This window comes from Haliotis cracherodii, unplaced genomic scaffold, assembly GCF_022045235.1.
Source record: "Haliotis cracherodii isolate W230 unplaced genomic scaffold, xgHalCrac1.p SCAF_8, whole genome shotgun sequence".
NCBI lineage: Eukaryota > Metazoa > Mollusca > Gastropoda > Lepetellida > Haliotidae > Haliotis > Haliotis cracherodii.
In genome coordinates, this window is record NW_027266341.1 from 53362229 (window position 1) to 53385977 (window position 23749).

A 23749-nucleotide genomic window follows, 5' to 3' on the forward strand; every position below is an offset into this window, starting at 1 on the left:
GTGAAGTGCTCGTAATATATCCCATGTGGCGACACTTGTGTTTTAGAGAAGAAAGGCAATTCTCGATTCGCACTCCTTTAAAAGGAAGCCACGATTATTGTTACATTAGAAACGATTAGCTATTATATTGGAATATAAAATTTATTCCAGATAACAAAGTATCAGAGAGCTGTCCTCAGAGAATAGCCCGTGTCACAATTGTCGCCACATAAACATTTAGAAGTGTCTGATCTTAAGGTAACCCCACCTATTTAGAAATCTTCTGCTAAGTGCAGATCATGAAATTGGGACACAGCAGCACAGCAATATAGAGGCAGCATTCACTTTTTAACAATATCCATATGAATTTATGTCACATGTTCGGAAATCTTGAGGATTTGGCCAATATTGCGATGCTGCTGTCGCCCATATATTATTAGCTGTAAGGAAGAAACACTGTAGAGAAAACAGACGACTTGTGTATACATTACAGAAACATTTATTCAGATGACCGAAAGTCGAAAGTAATATGCCTCAAGGGAGATCCAAAAACGGGCCAAAATTGTATAGAAAGTATGGTCTTGTGCCATGCTAATAAACCAAGAGGTTTGCCGAAAGGAAACTGAAGGTCGGGCCAAAACAGTGAGCCTAAAAATACGCCAAAAATACGCTAAGAGCGGGTATATGGAATGGTAGTCTCTCTCTCTCTCTCTCTCTCTCTCTCTCTCTCTCTCTCTCTCTCTCTCTCTCTCTCTCTCTCTCTCTCTCATACATGTATGCTCGTTCATTTACTCTAACTCTCACCTCTAACATACATACACTCTCCCTCTCATACATACAAACATACAAACACACATTATTATGCATACATGCTCATTCACTCTCTCACACTCACACGCAAATACACACACATACATGCATACAGACAGAAACAGACAGACATGCCAATTCAATATTTCATTTACTCTCACACACACGCACACATTACACACACACACAAACATACATATTCACTCAGTCTCTCTTTCTCACACACATATACATACACACACATGCATGGTCATTCAAACTTATATTTACACTCACACAAACGCACACATACATACATACATACATACATACATACATACATACATACATACATACATACATACATACATACATACATACATACATACATTCACTCACTTGCACACATTCAGACATTAAAAGGATAAGGAGTCTAAGAGAAGATCTTCCTAAAGAAGGCAGCCGCTCTCGTCAGCGCCTTTCTAAGGGGATGAATCTCTCTGTCATCCACAAAGCTGTGATCGTCGTCGTCCTCGTACACCCAGTAGTCACTGTCATCGTCGTCACTTGGGGCAGGATAGTAAGCGGCGTGGTTGATGGTGACACGGGCGGGGAGCGTCTCACCGTAGACAGGGCGGGCCCAGAACGGAGTGAAGACGCTCAGGGGGTCGGGACAACGGGAAGGGGACACAGCCAGGGAACGCTACACATCGAGGGGTGGAGGGAGGGACAAAGGAAGTCAAGTCAGACAGAAATACGGGATACTTTTGCATAGAAAACGAATCACACTTTATTATAGGGACTGGGCAGACTTAATGTGCAACAAATCAGCTATACTAGACGGAAGAACTTATAGGGTGGGCAAGTAAAACTACATACACAGTCGGACTCCTCATCCTGAGACGGCCACAAACTCACAGCTGCAGGAGTGCCATAATAGCGAATTATGTCCTCCCGAGCTGAAAAAGAAAAACGAAAGCTAGCCTCAGTTAAATGTACGCCGACGGCTACGTTCAAAAAATCACAATTCATGACTTCTGACAGCTACAGTATGACACTCGACCTCGGCCCTTTGACACCTCGAAGTCCAAGTGTATGTAGGGTTACAGGCTGTGCTGCAAGACGACATTTAACCAATAAAATGGGCCAAACAGCTCCCTTTCACGGAAAACGGGTTATCTTACATCTGTACAACATCGCCCGACGCTATAATGTACGAACAGGTTTCATCTGAGAACCACATGCCAAGTTTACAATCTAACATTTTCAGTTATGACAATTGCAAATGGCGGCCGCCATCTTCAGTCCCGATACTGCTGCTTAACAACGACCAATTTCACGTCTAATTTAGCATGTTAATACTGTTAAGTGGAATAATTGTGATCTTAAATACCTTGAATGTGAAGCCTTGTATTCATCTTGGAAGAAGACACACTTGGAATGATACAGCAGTGAGCGAAACGTAGAGGTCAGCGGAGCAAAAGCGATCGTTTTTCTGTTGAAAACAGAAGGGACGTCGATAACGGCAACGGTAACTACGTTACGGAGTTCGAGGAGTCAGAACGAGGCTCATCGCCAGCTTCCGGCGTGGTAAAGCCTAATGGCATTGCCAAGGGTGAAAACTGCCGGGTTTATTTCGTCTGAACACCGGGATTAAGTTGTATCTTACAACTGAAACGTTGCCTACATCAGTTTCAAAACATTGTGCAGGTGAAACTGGGTGTTTTTCGCGCCTCCATTACTCGAAACAGGGTGAATTTTGTTCACTTTGATATGGATCATCTCTTGTAGACATTAACCTTAAACGTTTGCTAGGCCGAATAGCGATACCATATAACGACCCTCTATTATACCAGCCTTCACAATACCTTTTACATTCGACAGACTGACACGGGCTAGCAGGCTAGTAAGAATGCCCATCTCTGATAATCCAAGTGGGATTGGGGAATTATTCCCTAGCCTACAGGGATAAAATAAAAGTTAAATGGTACTGGTAAATACCAACGTGTGCAGCGACAGTTCTTATTTGGTTTGATTTCTAATCTGGAAACACGATGACCACAGAAAATAGCTAATAGGAGAGAAAGATAAATGACAAGCATATTGGTTATTACTATACTAGACCTAAGGGGCCGACCATTTCATGTTCTGTTGGAAGGGGGAGTGGGCGACCTTGGATTTTGTATGGAGACTAGATATTTTTCAGCTTCAAATGCAAAATCAGCTAAAATTATGAGCCTAAATAAAACATTTTTCAAAATCCCACCTTGCAACAACGTATTTTTGGTGGCTGACATGTTCTTTTTGTCCAACAGATGGAAGCCTAATTAGTTTTCAATCAATTTCGGAGACAATATATTTATTTTCTGAAAAAATCCTAGCCACCCACACACTAACAGTCAGAGAAATCCTATTGACCGTCCCATTTTAAAAACGCTGATGTGGACATACAGAGGTAGAATTCAGTCTCCTTGTATTATTTAGGTATTATTGTAGAATGCAAGATACGAATATTACGTCATATATATATACATCAATCTACTCTTGCATACGAGTAGGTGTCAGTATAGGCTTTCTACTTGCGCCTGGCCTCGGCCTATGTATAAAAGCATGCCCTCTGCAATATCTGAAGACCACGGGCCAAAGGAACAGCAGTGAGGTCGACTCCTGTAAAGCCTCAATGATGAGACGAGTGGAATCCAATATTGACTGGAGCGAAGGGAGATCACTCTCAATCCCTTGTCCGACTACTGCTATTAGTTGGGTGAAGTGCTCGTAATATATCCCATGTGGCGACACTTGTGTTTTAGAGAAGGCAATTCTCGATTCGCACTCCTTTAAAAGGAAGCCACAATTATTATTGTTACATTAGAAACGATGAGCTATTATATTGGAATAAAAAAATTATTCCAGATAACAAAGTGTCAGAGAGCTGTCCTCAGAGAATATCCCGTGTCACAATTGTCGCCACATAAACATTTAGAAGTGTCTGATCTTAAGGTAACCCCACCTACTTAGAAATCTTCTGCTAAGTGCAGATCATGAAACTGGGACACAGCAGCACAGCAATATAGGGACAACATTCACTTTTTAACAATATCCATATGAATTTATGTCTCATGTTCGGAAACCCTGGGATTTGGGCAGATGCCAATATTGCGATTCATTCAGTCTCTCTCTCTCTCTCTCTCTCTCTCTCTCTCTCTCTCTCTCTCTCTCTCTCTCTCTCTCTCTCTCTCTCTTTCTCACACACACACACACACGCATGCTCATTCAATCTCATATTTACTCTCACACAAACGCACACATACATACAAACCTGCTTATTCATTCACTCACTTGCACACATTCAGACATTAAAAGGATAAAGGAGTCTAAGAGAAGATCTTCCTAAAGAAGGCAGCCGCTCTCGTCAGCGCCTTTCTAAAGGGATGAATCTCTCTGTCATCCACAAAGCTGTGGTCGTCCTCGTCCTCGTACACCCAGTAGTCACTGTCATCATCGTCACTTGGGGCAGGGTAGTAATCAGCGTGGTTGATGGTGACGGGGGCGGGGAGCGTCTCACCGTAGATAGGGCGGGCCCAGAACGGAGTGAAGACGCTCAGGGGGTCGGGACAACGGGAAGGGGACACAGCCAGGGAACGCTACACATCGAGGGGGTGGAGGGAGGGACAAAGGAAGTCAGGTCAGACAGAAATACGGGATACTTTTGCAAAGAAAACGAATCACAGTTTATTATAGGGACTGGGCAGACTTAATGTGCAACAAATCAGCTATACTAGACGGAAGAACTTATAGGGTGGGCATGTAAATCTACATACACTGTCGGACTCCTCATCCTGAGACGGCCACAAACTCACAGCCGCAGGAGTGCCATAATAGCGAATTATGTCCTCCCGAGCTGAAAAGAAATACGAAAGCTAGGCTCAGTTAAATGTACGCCGACGATACGATTAAGGATACGATTAAGGATGGCGAACAGGCGTGAGGTGCAAAAGGAAATGAGCTCTAACCTTATCTGTGGTGATGTCATTGCCGGACTTGAGAAGAAGAACACTTTGGTCGACAGCCAGGAGGTTAACAGATGACACTAGGATCAGCGTTGACCAACACTGAAACTAAGATGTTGGCAACAACCTCCCCCGATGCCTTGATGTAGTAGGCGATGATGTGAGCTGTTGGGGCCATTAGGGCAGAGATGGGGACATTGAAGTGGACAGGATTCTGCCCGCCAACAGTAACTTGATCAGTGATGTCAACAGTACCCCGGGATAACACCTACAAAGAAGAGACTTATAGGTTTCATCATTTGTTGGCACAAGGGGATGACGTTTCAGCTTTATAAGGGCAGTGGCTCTCTGGGGGTACTGACGACAGACGACCGATAACGGACAACGCTTGCGGACAAACACGTCATGATACGAGCTCACGTTTAGTCAGGTTAGCTAAAGATACACTAGAAGTGCTACACGAGAGTCAATCACAATTATCTCAGTATTATATTTTACCTTCAGTAAAGTCCCCATTAGCCATCACTACGGGAATTCTAAAAGAGTTGGTGTAGTCGTTCCATATGCGTTGCAGTTTCCACTTGCACATGGACGTTGTTGGTGGTGTTGAGGATGTCAATGCTGACGTTGAAGGGCATCCCACGTTGCAGATACTTGGAGGACGTTATCAGATACGAACCTCCAGAACTAGAGGAACAGTAAAAGTGTACCATTTGTTAAAAGATACTGATTATTCTGTGGCGTTGACTTTTCATTACATATATGTTTACATGTATATAGTAGTGAGTGAGTTGTATTTAACGCCCCTTTTAACAGTATTCCAGTTATATCGCGGCGTGTCAGCTTAATGTGGAAGGAAAGCCCGAAGTGATGCAGGTCTCAGACGTTTACCACTTCGGTGAAACCAACGAGCATGGATATGGTGCTGACAAACCTAGAAACATGATCGGGGCGAAGCGGGATTCGAACCTACAATCCTAGGTTTCTGGCGTGCCAAGGGACGCAACTCTGTACAGCGAATCGCGGCGCCTTAGACGACTGGGCCACCCTTGCCCCCCATTGTATATAGTAAATAAGGTTACTTAATATATATTAATGAAGACGCTGCCTTTGAAACATATGAATTTGCTTGATGAATTCATTTTAGTCCATATGAGTCAGTTATAAAATTCAGACGCTTATTGATATTCTGCTGAAAGTGGTAATACTCATTAAAGATTACTTTCTAAACAAGCCCTACCTGTCGGCCGTGGTGAATCCTACACAGACTACAAAAAGGAGCCACAACATGGTGATCTGAAAATTGAAAACAGAATGTCATCAAATAATCAGGAACTCTGAACACTAAAAGGTTAATAAAGAACCCCAACCTTAGTCGTAGTCGTACAGAAGCATGTTCCAAAGAAAATGGAGGGAATAGATTCAATAATTCAATAAAACACTCGCGAATCATTGTAATCTGACTAACCAGATGTTTACGAGATAGGACAACCTGTCCCGCATTTGTCATGCAGAATGAACGGGTTCGGTGTGCAGTTGGTAACAGTATAACTGCACAAAACCAGAAAACAGATCTGTCCTGGTGTCAACCTCATTCTCAAAGGTTGGCTCTGTCAGGTTGACCGACATTTGAGAAAGTCATTCACATATTAAGATACTCGCAAAGATCCGGGTTATAACAAGTCCTCGGCAACCCATTCTTGTCGTAAGAGGCGAATTTGCTTGTCAGAAGGGGTGGTGGTCAGGCTGGGTGACTTGGTTGATGCATGTCATCGTAACTCAGGTGCTACGTTCGCTGTTCATGATGTCAATCACTGAATTGTTTGTGACTCGATTATTAGTGCCATCATGTAGCTGGAATATGGCTGAGTGCGGCGTTAAACCATAAACAAACAAACACATTAAGGAGTCATTTGGACCGATGAACATTGGATGCTAAATAAATGGTGTTCGAGAATAATATTCATGCAAACAAATCTGAAAGTGAGAAACGTTTTAAATGTTATCTGATAAACAGATTGCACATGCACAATTCATTCCTTATCAGCAATGAGTTCACGTCTTCCACTGGTGGAGCCTGTTTAGTGCACATGACAATGTAATCACAAAATTATCTGACATATAGAACAGCTTCTGTTACTTGCTAAGCAGATTGCGGAGTTGAGATCCTAAAAGCAACATTTTAGAAATGATTTGGTTGGTTGGTTTGTTGTTTAACGCCGCACTCAGCAATATTCCAGCTATGTGACGGCGGTCTGTAAATAATCGAGTCTGGACCAGACATTCCAGTGATTCATGTTATGAGCATCGATCCACGCAATTGAGATCGATGACATATATCAACCAAGTCAGCGAGCCTGACCCACGATCCCGTAAGTCGCCTCTTACGACAAGCATAGTCGCCTTTTACCGCAAGGAAAGTTGACCATTGGAAACTTGAAGTCACCCCTCTAGTCATACAGACTTTGTGAATATGTTTTGTCATTATTAATCACTACAAAACTACAATGATTCCATCAGGAGTATGATGTCTATGGCCTGTCCTACGTCGAAGAAACATTAGGACTGTCCCTAGAATTTGTGATTGTGCAAGTACAACATTGAGGTGCAAAGGGCATACATATTTTACTTTTGTTCACAATGAACCCATGTTAAAGATTACATGTACATTACCAAGATTGCTTAACATCAGTTTCGGTAACTCCAAGAAACGCCCACGCATTGATTAGTTATAATCACATTAAACCTAAATTGTTGTGCATTTACTTTGTGATTTCCATCCAAGGCCACACGTCAAGTTACGTCAATAACTTCAAAGACAGCTCTTCTGAGATGTTGTCTGATGTTATTATACCCAGAGCATTTAATAAGGTAGTCTTCCACACTTTCAGGTGTCTCCAAATTGCAATTGCCATATTTAGAAGTGGCAAATTTTATAACCAAATTTAACAGAGGTTCTACGTTTGGGCATATGTCGCGGGTAGTGCTAGCATCCCTCAAATGTTGAAAAGAGGTATATGGTTTAACATTAAAAAAAATTATGATTATTTTTTGTTTAACGCCGCAATATTCTAGTTATATAACCCAGTCTGGACCAGCCAATCCAGTGAATGATATCATGAGCATCGGTCCACGCAATTGGGATACGAGGACATGCATCAACCAAGTTAGCGACCCTGAATACCCGATCTCGTTAGTCGCTGGTCGTTTGTCATGGTTTTTTAATAGTATTTATCCCCCACCCTACCCGACACCACCCAACCCGATCCCCTTAATTCGACATTGCTATAAGTATTGTGTACGACCTATTCTATCGGAGAATATCCTCGCGACAATTATTTAAATCCAATCTCTTAGTTTCCACAAACCACCAACGTTGATACGACAGCGTTTTAGCGATTTCATATATTTGCAAATATATGGTTCTAAATACTTGAATAGAATTATATTAAATTCTGATGAAATAGGTTTTAACTGCGTATATACGACAACCTTAAGTATACACACAACAAAGGCAATAAACAGCGTATGTAGTTTTCACAACATGGGATATAAACAGTATATTGATACATCCAAGCCAATGCAGGGTATATATAAAGTGTATTAGCATACCCAGACGAACCAGGTGTCTTGCCCTTGCCCGAACATATAATCGGCATAAGTTGTAGACCTGACTTGAGTAGCAGGTTTACCGTCCACGCTACCCGTCACGTCAACCCGGGTAGACCTCACAGTGAAGGGTCGACTGGCACTGAGCGATTAACGAGGATTAAACTGAAAGCGCTTTAGTTGGAGAGCGTGAATGGGCTAATATAGGACAACTGAAAGCGGTTTACGAGTGGCGTGTCACAATGACAACAGTTAGGGGGTATGTGCGGAGATACTAACACGGACCGCGGTGCACGTAACAAGCTTGGTGACGGTCCAGGTGGGTAGCAGACGACAATTGCAGCAGACGACAAATGCAGTAGTGATTCTAGCACAACATTTTCGTTATTCACAGAGGATATACGACACTCATTCTGGATTATATATACCTCTACTGTGAATTTTACCCAAGCATTTGTGAATTGGCAATATGTATGTCATTGTGCGCTACGGAGGTAAGTACTTTCATAATGTATTTGTTGAGGGAGAAGTGTCCATGTTCTTAACAAAACCAGAGCTATCGATGCAATTTAGTCTGTGTACTTGTTTACATTGAGTTTGACTACAAAGAGCTCAACTTCATGACAGAATGTTTGAAAATTTCTGAATTGTTTACGGTAAGTTCGATGTACTGAAATGCAATGTCACGGTACTCAATGAGTTTTTATTGAACATTATATTGTCAAATGAAATTATTCCTCATCTCTGAAATCATATTTTCAATTAGACGTCGTTTTGTACAATTGTTCAGCTATGAGTGCGTGAGTCTGGATTAACGCCGCTTTGAACAGTATTCCAGTTATACCGCAGCGTGTCAGCTTAATGTGGGAGGAAAGACCGAAGTGATGCAGGTTTCAGACGGTTTTCAATTTGGTGAAACCCTTGAGCATGGGTATGGCACTGACAAACCAAGAAACATAATTGGGGCGAACCGGAATTCGAACCCACCATCATAGGTGTCTGATCGGCCCAAGGGACGCAACTCTACAAAGCCTTGTACCCTGTTCAGCTATGAAATTGTCAGATATAAACAACATAATTTACATGTTTATTTATTCTGACCTACCGAAATTCCTTTTCATTAAATATTAATTAAAGTAAAAGAACTGTTATTCGTTTCCTAATGTCGAAGAATTGGTTACTTGAGAGAGAAAAATCAGTTTCCCTAACCTAACCCTCGTAACCCTAAATAATTTTCAGAATTCACCACATAAATATGACATATTAAACACTTAAGACCAGGGTTGTCATGATTTGTTATATTTTTTTCTGAGTTGTTACGCCGAATCATCTTTTTAGATCCCCGATAATCCCTAATCACATTCCTAGGTTTGCCAACACCATACCTTGTTGTTTTATACTAAGATGGTAAATGTCTAACATCTGCTTCACTGGGCTTTCATCCCACATCAAGCTGACACTATGACTGGAAGAATGATGAAAGCGGCGTTAAAGCCAGCTCACTCACTAAAACAGCGTTGGTTGTTCACTGATATATGTTACAAAATACTGTGCCATGCCATCTGACACATTTGTTACAGTAAGATCAACCGCATCTGTAAATGTTTACAAAATGCTGCGAGCTGCGCAAGTTTACAGCTCAACGTAATAAGCAGAGTGTGTATTTTCAAGTGTATACTTTCTTTTGCCCGGCAGTTTATATGAATATGCAGGAGTGGCGCTAAACCTTTTTCAATGTGAATAATATTGTACAAACTCTACTTAACTAACTGAAGCCATTAGTGTAATTGTTTGTGAAACCTTTAAGCGGCTCCAATCGTCCGTAATCACTGTAAGGCGATTGCGTTACTAAACACATTTCATTCAATAGGCAAAATAGGCTTTCTGATGTATGTCACGCTAACTATTTAACTGCGTATATTATTATAATACATTTACAGTTTAATATACGGGGTGGCTATAATGTTCTTAACACGACGGATATAGTACAGGCTTACCCGTTTGCAGTATTAAGAACGATGCTTTCCTTGCTTACGGGCTGCAATTAAACAAAATGCACAACCAGGCAGCATATTTCTGCAGGCATGCAAGTGACTATTATTCTCTGTTAATGAAAATGGACTTATTTGGCTACCGCGCTGTTATCAGGTATCTCCAAGTTAAATACTCCAACAGCCGGCCATGCGGACATGGTGTTAACTTTTGGAGATGGTGTTCCTTCCTTTGCCAACGTTAGGGGTGGGCAGCGGAGTTCAAAGGTGAGGAGAATACCTCGAAGATAAACCAAGAACAGGGAGATCTTTAAATATAATTGATTGAGGATGATCGACTCACTACACGTCACATGGCCAATACAGTAGGCCCCGCTCATGAAAGAGTGCAGAGCATTCTGATGTTTGTTTGTTTGTTTGTTGTTTAACGCTGCACTCAGCAATATTCCAGCTATATGACGGCGGCCTGTAAATAATCGAGTCTGGACAAGACAATCCAGTGATTGACATCATGATCATCGATCCACGCAATTGGGTTCGATGGCATGCATCAACCAAGTCAGCGAGCCTGACCACCCGACCCTGTTAGTCGCCTTTTACGACAAGCATAGTCCTCTTTTCGGCAAGCATGGGTTGCTGAAGACCTATTCTACCCCGGATCTTCACGGGTCAAGAACGTTCTGAGGAATGAATTGGTTACGCCTGGCTCCAAGGTTTCTGACTCCTGGTCAGAAACGCTCCAGGTTCATCTTCTCTGGTGAGAAATTACGTCATTTTGAAACAGACCCAGCTGATATTGTTGAGCGATTTGTAACCATGGATGAGTCTTAGGTTCACCTCTATCAGCCAGAGACAAAACAACACTCAAGAGTGTAAACATCTCCGCCGAAGAAGAAAGCAATATCTGTTCTGGGGATCTACGACTTTGTATGAAGATTAGATAGTTTTCGGCTACAGCTATAAGAGCACTTTTTTAAGCTGAACAATGAGCCTAAATATATATATATTTTTTAAACATCTTGAAAAATGTATTTATGATAACAGACAATTTAATTTTGTATCTGAACAGTATGAAGCACAATATCAAATGGTCGGTCCCTAAAGTCGTGTTGTTACTAGTGAAAAATGCACCTATGCACAAGTCTGTTGTCGCCATGGCTGCAATACATGACATCCGCATTCACCAGATTTGGCACCGTCAGATTTCAACATTTTACCAAACTTGAAGAAAGAACTGTCTGGCAAGCATGATGCAAATGACGGTGACGACGACGACGATGATGATGATGATGATATTTAACGAGCGCGTCCGATTTCGCCCTCGGTGACGGTGACGTTAAGTCTGCTGTGGGTGAAATTTTTACACCACCAGCAGGACACCTTATACGCCAGTGGGGTCCAGGTACTCCAGCATCGTTGTGAATGGACATCAGAGGGGAGTATGTGAAAAAATAAGTAGCAACCAACTCCATCAACCCAAAGTAAGGCTCAGACCTTCTCAGACACGCGTTTAGCCTAGATATTATCTCCATACGCCGACCCCCGTTTAGATCCGGGTCAGATTTGATCTGAAGCATCCCATGCTTGTAAGAGTCGATTAACGGGCTCGGGTGGTCAGGCCTGCTGACTTGACTGATTGTCACCGTATTCCAATTGCGTAGGTCGAGTCGCCTCCTACGACAAGAAAAGTTCTATAGTTTGTTTGTTTATGGTTGCCGCGCACTCAGCATTATTCCAGCTATATGACGGCGGTCTGAAAATAATCCTGTCTGGACCAGACAATACAGTGATTGACATCATGAGCATCGATCCACGCAATTGGGATACGATGACATGCATGAACCAAGTCAGCGAGCCCGACCACCCGATCCTGTAATCGCGTCTTACGACAAGCATAGTCGCCTTTACGGGAAGCATAGGTTGCTGAAGACCTTTTCTACTCGGATCTCCACGGGTGAGTAGTGTAGTAGTGGTGATGGTGGTAGTGGAAGTAGTAGCAGTGGTGGTAATAGCAGTACGTGGGCGAGTGTAGAACCATTACGATACAACTCAGTACTATTATCACAGAAGCCTTACGTCAACCAGGACAAAACGTATTTGCCAAGTTGGTTACACGTTTTTCTTCTTGCATTGATAATAACATGAATACACATTCAATTGTGAGGCGCGCGAGCAACCTTGGTTAACCTCTGTCTTGAGACAGGATGAAGTTAACTGTGCCACTATTCAAACTGTCATATATCTCACCATACACACTGTTGACCCTTGCTGAAAACACATACTGTCGATCTCTTGTCGGATCTGAAAGACCGACATGGACACAATGCTACCATTGGGCGAGCCTCGACAGCAAGTCGTTCCCTTAAACACATATAATTGACAAAGCCCTGCCGGGCTATTATGTTCATATTATTCAGCTGTTTACGACACAGGTAGTAATTTCCTGGTGAATATGTTGTACCTATTCGCACTGATTTCCTATTAATACTGGCTCTGTACAAGTATTGTGTTGACTGTTTACCGAACTCAGCTGTGTTTATCAAAGGCTATATCCAGTTTGTATCAATCTAAACGCCAGCTGCATATCGTTATATGCCTTGTTTATCTCGTGCTCTGGATACATAATATAAAAATGATTCTATGCTCTATTCCTTTGTGCGTGGGTATAATTAGACCACGAGGATCCGATGAAATTGAAATGGTCAATAAAACCACGAAGTGCGGAGAGCCGATCGAAGTGTTCAACTGACCAATTTAACAATTTCACAATGTACCGTAAGAAATCATACGTTATTAACGGGAATTTACTCCACACTGTATGTAAACATTAAATGTTTTACCCAGAAAATTACAACAGCCTAGATCAATCACTCCTTTTTTCTTCAATCTTCTTTTTCCTTTCCTCAGACACTCTGTCCTCTTCTGTCGTCACCTTCACGCCCTGCCGTGTTTCCCTTGAAGACCTACTCCAAATTTCCTGTCCGTTACCTTAGTCACCCTGTCCTTCACCTTAGTCACCCTGCCCTTTACGTCAATCGACATGCCCTTTACCTTAATCGCCATGTCCTTCACCTTAGTCACCCTGCCCTTTACGTCAATCGCCATGCCCTTCACCTTAATCGCCATGTCCTTCACCTTAGTCAACCTGTCCTTCACCTTAGTCGCCACTGTCCTTCCCCTTAGTCGCCCTGTCCTTCACCTTAGTCGCCCCTGTCCTTCACCTTAGTCTCCCTGTTCTTCACCTTAGTCGCCCTGTCCTTCACCTTAGTCGCCACTGTCCTGTACCTTAGTCGCCCTGTTATTTACCTTAGTCGCCCTGTCGTTCACCTTAGTCGACCTGTCCTTTACACTGGTCGCCCTGTCCTTCACCTTAGTCACCCTGTCCTTCACCTTAGTCGCCCTGTTCTTCACCTTAGTCGCCCTGTCCTTCACCTTAGTCGCCACTGTCCTGTACCTTAGTCGCCCTGTTATTTACCTTAGTCGCCCTGTCGTTCACCTTAGTCGACCTGTCCTTTACACTGGTCGCCCTGTCCTTCACCTTAGTCACCCTGTCCTTCACCTTAGTCGCCCCTGTCCTTCACCTTAGTCTCCCTGTTCTTCACCTTAGTCACCCTGTTCTTCACCTTAGTCACCCTGTCCTTCACCTTAGTCGACCTGTCCTTTACACTGGTCGCCCTGTCCTTCACCTTAATCGCCACTGTCCTTCACCTTAGTCACCCTGTTATTTACCTTAGTCACCCTGTCCTTCCCCTTAGTCGCCCTGTTCTTCACCTTAGTCACCCTGTTCTTCACCTTAGTCACCCTGTTCTTCACCTTAGTCGCCCTGTCCTTCACCTTAGTCGACCTGTCCTTTACACTGGTCGCCCTGTCCTTCACCTTAATCGCCACTGTCCTTCACCTTAGTCACCCTGTTATTTACCTTAGTCGCCCTGTCCTCCACCTTAGTCGCCCTGTCCTGTACCTTAGTCGCCCTGTTATTTACCTCATTCGCCCTATCCTTCACCTTAGACGCCACTGTCCTTCACCTTAGTCACCCTGTTATTTACCTTAGTCGCCCTGTCCTTCACCTTAGTTGTCCTGTCCTTTACCTGAGTCGCCCTGTCCTTCACCTTAGTCGACCTGTCCTTTACACTGGTCGCCCTGTCCTTTACCTGAGTCGCCCTGTCCTTTACCTTAGTCGCCCTGTCCTTTACACTGGTAGCCCTGTCCTTTACCTGAGTCGCCCTGTCCTTTACCTTAGTCGCCCTGTCCTTTACACTGGTAGCCCTGTCCTTTACCTGAGTCGCCCTGTCCTTCACCTTAGTCGCCCTGTCGTTTACACTGGTCGCCCTGTCCTTTACCTTAGTCGCCCTGTCCTTCCCCTTAGTCGCCCTGTCCTGTACCTTAGTCGCCCTGTCCTTTACCTCAGTCGCCCTGTCCTTTACTCTGGTCGCCCTGTCCTTTACCTAAGTCGCCCTGTTATTTACCTCAGGAGCCATGTCAGGTGATCCGTCATTTCGTCTCATCCTTTACATGATTAGGGCGGTCGGGTAGCCTAGTGGTTAAAGTGTTCGCTCGTCACGCCGAAGACCCGGGTTCGATTCCCGACATGGGTACAATGTGTGAAGCCCATTTCTGGTGTCCCCCGCCGTGATATTGCTGGGATATTGCTAAAAGCGGCGTAAAACCATACTCACTCACTTTACATGATTACCTCAAGTGTTCGGTCATCTAAATTATTCGCCCTCTCCTTTACTTCATATTTTCCGTTTTTTTAATTACTCGCCCTATCCTATTACCTTATGTGTTCTATCATTTATATTACTCGCCCTCTCCTTTACTTCATATTTTCCTTTTTTTTAATTACTCGCCCTATCCTATTACCTTATGTGTTCTATCATTTATATTACTCGCCCTCTCCTTTACTTCATATTTTCCGTTTTTTTAATTACTCGCCCTATCCTATTACCTTATGTGTTCTATCATTTATATTATTCGCCCTCTCCTTTACTTCATATTTTCCGTTTTTTTAATTACTCGCCCTATCCTATTACATTATGTGTTCTATCATTTATATTACTCGCCCTCTCCTTTACTTCATATTTTCCGGTTTTTTAATTACTCGCCCTATCCTATTACCTTATGTGTTCTATCATGTATATTACTCGCCCTGTCCTTTACTTCACGTTTTCCGTTTTTGAATTACTCGCCCAATCATTTTACCTTATGTGTTCTATCATTTATATTACTCGCCCTGTCCTTTACTTCACGTTTTCCGTTTTTGAATTACTCGCCCAATCTTTTTACCCTCATGTGTCCTTTACCTGTATTCCGTAAATTGAAATACTTGCCCTGTCCATTACCGCACGTGTTCCGTTATTTAAAATACTCTTCTTGTCTTAAATTACTCGCCCTGTATACTTCATGTGTTCCGTCATTTGAATTACTCGCCCTGACCTGTTCCTAGTCATCCTCAAAGGTAACTATGCTTGCAGGAAAAGGAGACTAACGGGATCGGGTGGACAGGCTCGCTGACTTGGTTGGTGCATGTCATCGAATCCCAATTGCGTGGATCGATGCTCATGATGTCAATCACTGGATTGTCTGATCCAGACTCGATTATTTACAGACTGCCGTCATATAGCTGGAATATTACTGAGTGCGGAGTAAACAACAAACAAACAAACAAAACAAACATGATCATCCCACATTATGCTGATACGCTGTGATAGAGCTGGAATAATGTTCAAAGCAGCGTTAAAATCAACTCACTTACGAACCATTACCTAAGCTTCCTGTCCTTTACATGATTCACAGGAGCCCAGGTCTGATAAGAAGTAGTGGCTGAGCACACAGTGTTCTGTTGATATTGTCAGAGTGCGTGACTTTGAAATTATAGTCCAGTGTATTACGTAAGGAGAAAAGTGACCGAAACGTTTTCAACCTGTCTTCATTAGCACCTACGCTGTGTAAATGTCCGCAATACATGTGCAGTGAGATATTATACCCCTTGTTATGTGAATTCGTCAAGACAGCTGAAGAGTTAATCCTTTCACTACACGTATACTATATTTGTTGAATTGATTAGCAGTTTAAACCCCTATCTATTTTCATCGGATTTGGCGTTTCTAGGATACTCGTTTTCAGATTCGTGTGCGTGTGGCCTTTCCTTTTCAAACAGGCATTCGTGAGATTTATTTTACTTGAGATTAGGCCTTCGTTCAACTGAAGTGTCTATCGTAATAGACCAAATTACCTGGAATACATTACACAATACACAGGTCGATACAAGCAGTATGGAAACGGTGTTCTATCATTTCACACTGATAAAAACCAAAGTGTATTCCGAGTGGACAAAATTTACTGGCTGCTCTAGACACACATAACACCAATACCCCTTCCCAGTCACTTTACGTGTCAAAATGTGTCACTTACTCGAGCATGCGTTTTCTGATTAATCCGTGTCCTGGTTAGTATTATGAGGGCCAATGACCGGCCGTCATACGCAGTGCACAGTTGCGTACCTTAGTCTCACCAGGATCCTATAGTCTTGGGTTCGATTTCATAGTTATATGATACTAGGGTTGTCAGCACCAGACCCGTGGTCGTGGAGGACACCAAAGTGGTACATGCCTAAGACCTGTTTCACTAAAAGCGTCATAAAACAAAACTCACAGGTTCCGCTTTTCATCCAGGGTCCACTTCCCCAAAGCGATCTCAGCGCTCCGATTACCGTAACTCACTTTTTTTTAACATAGACTTTCGACAGTCGTAACGATAAGATCGAATTGTGAATAGGTCCCATGTGGCCGAAAACCCAGTGTTTATGTGCTTATATAGAAATGTTGACTTCTTGCTCTCAGATCGACAACAGCACATCTTCAACCCCAACTGTCGGAGCAGCACTTTGCTGAGGAGCATCAGAGACAAATGCACCTGTGGAGATCCTGGTACGTAGATCTTAAGATTCATGAAATGTAAAAATAATTGAACAGGGAAACAGAAACCAAAAAGTGAGTGAGTGTTGTTTTAAGCCGCTTTTAGCCATGTTCCAGCAATATCTCATCGGGGTCACCAGAAATAGGCTTCACTCATTGTACCCATGTCGGTGAAAACCAAAAAGACATAGATACCAGTATTGACGTCAAAAGGATGCCCTGTGAAGATCAACCATATTGAGGTCCCATCAATTGTGTTAAGGAATTTCTAAACTGGATTCTTTTTCAAATATCACCATTTCTTTTCATGCAAATAAAAGCGACAGAACCATTTCCATAATCATAAGCAGTCTCTGCTAAAAGCTATCTCTTACAATTCCGACAGCATCATTTGCATGAAGTCGTGTTCGCGGAAAGCTGAGCGTATACTTCCCCACTGGTGGCACCGTTATATGTCATTCGTGACCAACTCGTGTTATACCGGGACAAGCCGAATAGCGAGTTACGGAAAGGGGCGAGTGGTGACGAATGCGTCATATGTGCGACGGGCAGAGATTTTGACAATTATGTACTTGGTCCCCGTTTTAAGCTACATAAAAGGCCGTGAAAATGTATCTTGACAACAAAGCATACACATCTGTGATAAACGACATGAAGGTCAAAATATAACATACAGTCAAGTCTCGTTAATCCGACATCGTTGGTTGCACATGATTGTGTCGGATTAATGAGTATGTGGGATTAACGAAATTAAGTTTGTGTACTCAATTTTATATGGTTAGTTTCAGCTCTGGGCATAACAGGTTCACGTTGATTGGATCCGTTTTCTATAAATAGTTGTTCAAATATCTATCAGGACCATCTTCTGGAATACAGTTGTATTCATCAGTTTTACCAAAATAGTGAGTGAGTTGGGTTTTAACGCCGCTTTTAACAGTATTCCAGTTATATCGCAGCGTGTCAGCTTAATGTGGGAGGAAAGTCCGAAGTGATGCAGGTCTCAGACGTTTACCACTTCGGTGAAACCCACGAGCACGGGTATGGTGCTGACAAACCTAGAAACATAATCGGGGCGAACCGGGAGTCGAACCCACAATCATAAGTTTCTGGCGTGCCCCTTACCAAAATAAATCTGATTGATGATGTATGTATAATCCAGTAGCGGAGGACATCGAGCTGTCAGACGAGTGTGGGAACATCAAGTACCTCCGTGACGCACACAACAGATACGCTAATGAAGTGCTGGGGGAACGTGAGACGCTCGTGTTGCTCCGAGTGGACGGTGAGTTGACTGGGTTCCTGTCGTGTCACCTTGATGTGTGATTTGTTTGTTTGTGGTTTAACGCTGCAATCAGCAACATTTCAGCTATATGACGTCGGTCTGAAAAATAACCGTGTCTGGACCAGACAATCCAGTGATTGACATCATGAGCATCGATCCATGCAATTGGGATACGATGACATGCATCAACTAAGTCAGCGAGCCTGACCACCCCGGGGCCCGATCCCGTATGTCGCCTCTTACGACAAGCATAGTCGCCTTTTATGGCTGAAGACCTATTCTACCCCGGATCTTCACGGGTCCCTTGATGTGCGAGGAAAGCTCGAAGAAGTGCAGGTCTTTGACGTTAATCACGCAAGGGTTTGGTTCTGGCAAACCAAAAAACACAATCAGTGCAAACGTTGCATACTTGTATGAAACAAGGGGAACAAAACTATTAGGATACCTGTGTACTCATGTTAGATATACTGTTATACAATATTCAGTTAGTGAATGAATGGTTTTAACAACACACTGACTAGCAACATCACGGTGAAGGGTGCGAACACAGCGAACCTATACAGGGAAGCCATATTAATTTAATTCTCAAAGCAATCGGGTCTCGAACCGGCACATAAGTGGACGATAACTTGAGCATCGATTCATCCTTCCGGGGAACGCGGACACACAATCACCTTGTAAGCCTCAACGACATTAAATGGACAATGATTTGATTCCAATCTCAGTCCAGTCAGGAATAAGGCACTGGGAAACAATTCTCACCATGTTATCTTTCCGAAAAGGAGGTCCATCTGCTGTGAAGACAACATTTTGGCTTATCTTTACTTTGTTCTGCTTTGAGGACACTTACAATCAGATAAAATGTGCTCTTGTGCTTTTATAGATCTAAATGTGTATGAGTTCAGGTGTATTTTGTCTTGACTAGTCTCCCCATGTATGTGTTTGTGATGCAGGTACGGAACACCCCTACCCCCGCTACACACCCCTACTGAAGGACGAAGAGGCCATCACGGAGGAGTTCCTAGGTAAGGGACCCGTGAAGATCCGGGGTAGAATAGCAACCCATCCTTGCCGTAAAAGGCCACTATGTTTGTCGTAAGAGGCGACTAACGGGACCGGGTGGTCTGCTCGCTGACTTGGTTGATGCATGTCATCGTATCCCAAATCTGGGGATCGATGCTCATGATGTCAATCACTGGATTGTCTGGTCCAGACTCGATTATTTCCAGACCACTGTCATATAGCTGGAATAATGATGAGTGCGGCGTTAAACAACAAACAAAACCGCACACAAAATCCTAGGTGAGGGAGTTGGGTTTAACGTAATAATATCACAATGTGTCAGCTTGATGTCGGAGAAAATCCCAAACTGATGCGGGTGTTTGACATTTACCGCTTTGTTGAAACGCACGAGCAGGGGTATGGTGCTGGCAGCCATGGTAACATAAGTTAACATAAATATCACGTTTACGTCCAACAGTTTCGATACTCACTGAAACCCTTCTGGGCATGTGAGATAGGGATTTGCGAAACGCGGCTGACTGGCACTTTTTAGTAAATAAGAGTTATATATTCCAGAACATACTGGCAAAATTTAATTGAAGCGACAAGACACAAAACGTCCATTTATGGTGTGTGACGGGGGTATTCATGTGGGTGTGTTGGTGAGCGTGCGTGCCTGCGAGTGTTGGTTGGTCTGGCCAAACACATCTTTGACTTCCCCGTTCAGATAAACATAACTGTTAACTGGTCTGTCCCCTACGCTTGCTTCATCTTGAAATTATATATAACCAAAATACGCATGTATAATGTTGACTTGTGAAAGTATTTTTCCGATTTAGTATATTATTCCACATCATTATTTTCTCATTAATTCAAACAGCCCGATGATGTTTTATTAAAAAACTCATTTGGTTTCAGATTCTTTTTTTCAAATATACTCGTTTGTGTTGCATTTTATATGAAACCATCATTTTAACTTCCACAATATTGGAACTGTGATATATGATGATACTGCAAATGTGGTATATAACAATAAGTTAGCCGTATCTCACCATCTTTTCCAATATGGAGACACCATAACGTGACTTACTGCATTTGGGTTTACATTAGGTTGTGGGTGACAATTGTGACAGAATGAACAAAATAATAAGCCTGCTGTCAGCGACAATTTATTACTACAATGGAGGTTATATTTCGATAAAGCCAATGACTTTCTCTGCTCTGTAGCCCGGCTTGTGGTCAAGGATGAACCTGAGAGCCGACCCCAGAGCCTGCGAAAGGGCAAAGGCCGTGGACTGTCATCAGACAAGGAGAAGTCCAGCAAGGATAAGGTCAACAAGGACAAATCTCGTCAAACAAAGCATTCGCAGGAGAGGCCCGCGAGATCACGTTCCAGACAAGCACGAGAACAGTGATGTTATTACCACGTCACTTCCGGCAGCTATGAATATCAGCATAAACTTAACATTAGCATTCGACACTTTTCATTTTGGAAGCCAAGTTGCGTACACCAGTTCAACATATCAAAGACGTCTATGTACGGTGTCCATACACTGATATAAAGTTTTAAACATCAGTGAGTGAGTATGGTTTTACGCCGCTTTTAGCAATATTCCAGCAATATCACGGCGGGGGACACCAGAAATGGATCTTCGGCGTGACGAGCGAACGCTTTAACCACTAGGCTACCCGACCGCCCCTGTTAAACATCAACTGTAAATGTATCGCGCCTTTGCGCAGAATTCAAAGGTCTTGTCTCCAGTAATGTCGTTATGTATGTCGAAAAACTCCATAAAATGGAGCGGAAATGTCAGTTTGCGGATAACTTCTACCTGTGTGCATTTTTATTACCAATGCATGTAGAACCGTCGCCTTCCAGAATAAAACTCGATGGCCTATCGACTTTGGAGTAATTAATGTGAATATTACACGTACACGTAAAATGAAATAGTATATGTCATATATTTTATATTTTAGTTATCCATATAAAGGCACCAAATATCTTACCAAACATTTTTATACAAGCATACGCTATAATATGAAATGAAAGTCGATGTAAGTTGTGTAATAAACGTCTACCAACATATATGTGTGTTCTGTCGTTTAAATTACCCGTCTATAGGAATAGGTCTTCAGCAACTCATGCTTGCAGTAAAAGGCGACTATGCTTCTCGTAAGAGGCGACTAACGGGATAGGAAGGTCATCAGGCTCGCTGAATTGGTTGATGCATGTCATCGTATCCCAATTGCATGGATCGATGTTCATGATGTCAATCACAAGGACTGGTCGACTCGGAGTCAGTATACTGTGTCTGTGTGGGGTATTTTTGTTAACTGTGGCATGGTATCTCAGTGGGCTAGCGCTAAATCGGCATCAGTCCGGACGAGTACAAGCAGCCACACAAAAACACGTGCATGCACGTCGCTTTATAAGTGCAATAATCTTGGACGCGACGTTAAACCCCATTTTACCTCACCTCAAGTAATATCTAGAATTCCATTTCGTTAAGAATCTAAGAACGTCAAATTACATTGGTCAAATAACGTTAGTTTAGCAGCCACCTGACCACTCGTCAAATGAAGTAATAACAAAAAAACAAATAAGTAACAACAACAGTATATTATGTGTAGGTTACCCATCAGATGTCCTGTCACATGAAAAGTTGCGAACGTGGGTGACCACCTCCAGGAAAGACACCCCTGTATGTGAATCACCAGCACGCCATAAAGATAAGACAGCGACGTAGGCAAGAACTGTGTTTACTGTAGATATGTCCATGTAGATATAATGTGACATATCAGTTGGTAAACAGACACCGTCTATACTGAAGTAGGTGCACAGGGAACAGCGTGAGATTATTCAGAAGACATTTAGAATCTGCTCTTTGGGTTGTTGTGTCCTGGGGTTATTTCAAATTTTGCAGAAAGTTATATATATATATATAAGTTTTATATTGCTTTGTTTATTTCATATGTTTATTATAAGGGGGGTCAGGATACGCTCACCTAGGCCTGTTCAGTGTTCACTGTAACGTGAGGTGAAATTGGGTTTAACGTCGCGTCCAAGATTATTGCACTTATATAGCGAGGTGCATGCACGTGTGTGTGGCTGCTTGTACTAGTCCGGACTTATGCCGATTTATAGTGCTAGCACACTGAGATACCATGCCGCAGTTTAACATGAATACCCCACACAGACACAGTATACTGACTTCGAGCCGACCAGTTTTAGCCCCTTAATGCCGAGCGCCAGACAGGGTAACAACAAGTGTCATCTTTTAACGTCTTTTGGTATGACGCTTTAACAACTAGACTACCCCACCACCCTATATGTTGGTCCAAACAGCGTGACGGTGACGGTCTCAGCTTATCCCGACCCGTGAAGAATTGGTCTTCGTCAACCCATACTTGCCGTGAAAGGCGACTATACTTGTCGTAAGAGACGACTAACGGGATCGGGTGGTCAGGCTCGCTGACTTGGTTGATGCCTGTCATCGATCCCAATTGTATGGATCGATGTTCATGATATCAATCATTGGATTGTGTGGTCCAGTCTCGATTATTTACAGACCGCCGTCATATAGCTGGAATATTGCTGATTGCGGCGTTAAACAACAGACAAACAAACAAACAAATCTTAGCTCATCCCACTCAAATGTTCACCAGACCACGATTCCCTGTTTTGAAACTAGATGATCCCCAGGTTGGAATGTTTGTGGTGAGGTTCACTGTGTCATCTTACCCCGACCTCGTGGATCGTTGCTCATAATATCAATCACTGAATTGTCTGGTCCAGACTCGATTGCGCACATATCACCGTTATATAGATTATTAAACACAAAAAATACAAACGTCATTGCGGTACAGGGGAAGTAACTCTTACCAGAGCAATACAATAACTTGCAATGAAAATACTCCCGAGATAATGAAACATTTTTAATTGAATGCCCAGGCCACGACAAGGCCAGGCTAGATTTGAGGAGCGAAGTGCTTGAGAAAGAGAACGCATTCTCTTTCAGTATGCTTATATTTTAAGAAGCACTTCAACGGGCACTGTCACACTTTATGTCTGAATCGGGAAATTGCATGCATATAAATTGCAGGGAGTTTCATATGTTAATTTTAAATTTGTTTATCAGTTTCATTATTAATTAATAAGCATTTGCTTAG

General features: G+C 42.8%; 2 protein-coding genes across 3 annotated transcripts; one reads left to right on the forward strand and one right to left on the reverse strand.

Annotated features, from left to right (window-relative positions):
* Positions 1 to 1201: 1201 nt before the first annotated feature.
* Positions 1202 to 2444, reverse strand: LOC139449910 (uncharacterized). Its single transcript, XM_071231511.1, has 3 exons — positions 2162 to 2444; positions 1648 to 1727; positions 1202 to 1471 (listed from the first exon to the last, which is right to left on the reverse strand). The coding sequence occupies exons 1-3, from the start codon at positions 2184 to 2186 to the stop codon at positions 1202 to 1204; spliced, it is 375 nt and encodes a 124-aa protein (XP_071087612.1). The 5' UTR covers positions 2187 to 2444.
* Positions 2445 to 8576: 6132 nt separating this feature from the next.
* Positions 8577 to 21656, forward strand: LOC139450042 (uncharacterized protein CXorf65 homolog). 2 transcript variants are annotated; one of them, XM_071231675.1, is made up of 5 exons: positions 8577 to 8881; positions 17221 to 17307; positions 18458 to 18577; positions 19531 to 19602; positions 20807 to 21656. In XM_071231675.1, exons 1-5 carry the CDS (start codon positions 8857 to 8859, stop codon positions 20992 to 20994), a joined length of 492 nt encoding a protein of 163 aa, XP_071087776.1. In that variant the 5' UTR covers positions 8577 to 8856; the 3' UTR covers positions 20995 to 21656. The 2 variants fall into 2 exon arrangements, with proteins under 2 accessions (XP_071087776.1, XP_071087775.1); XM_071231674.1 differs by having other exon boundaries at positions 8581 to 8881; positions 18455 to 18577.
* Positions 21657 to 23749: the final 2093 nt, after the last annotated feature.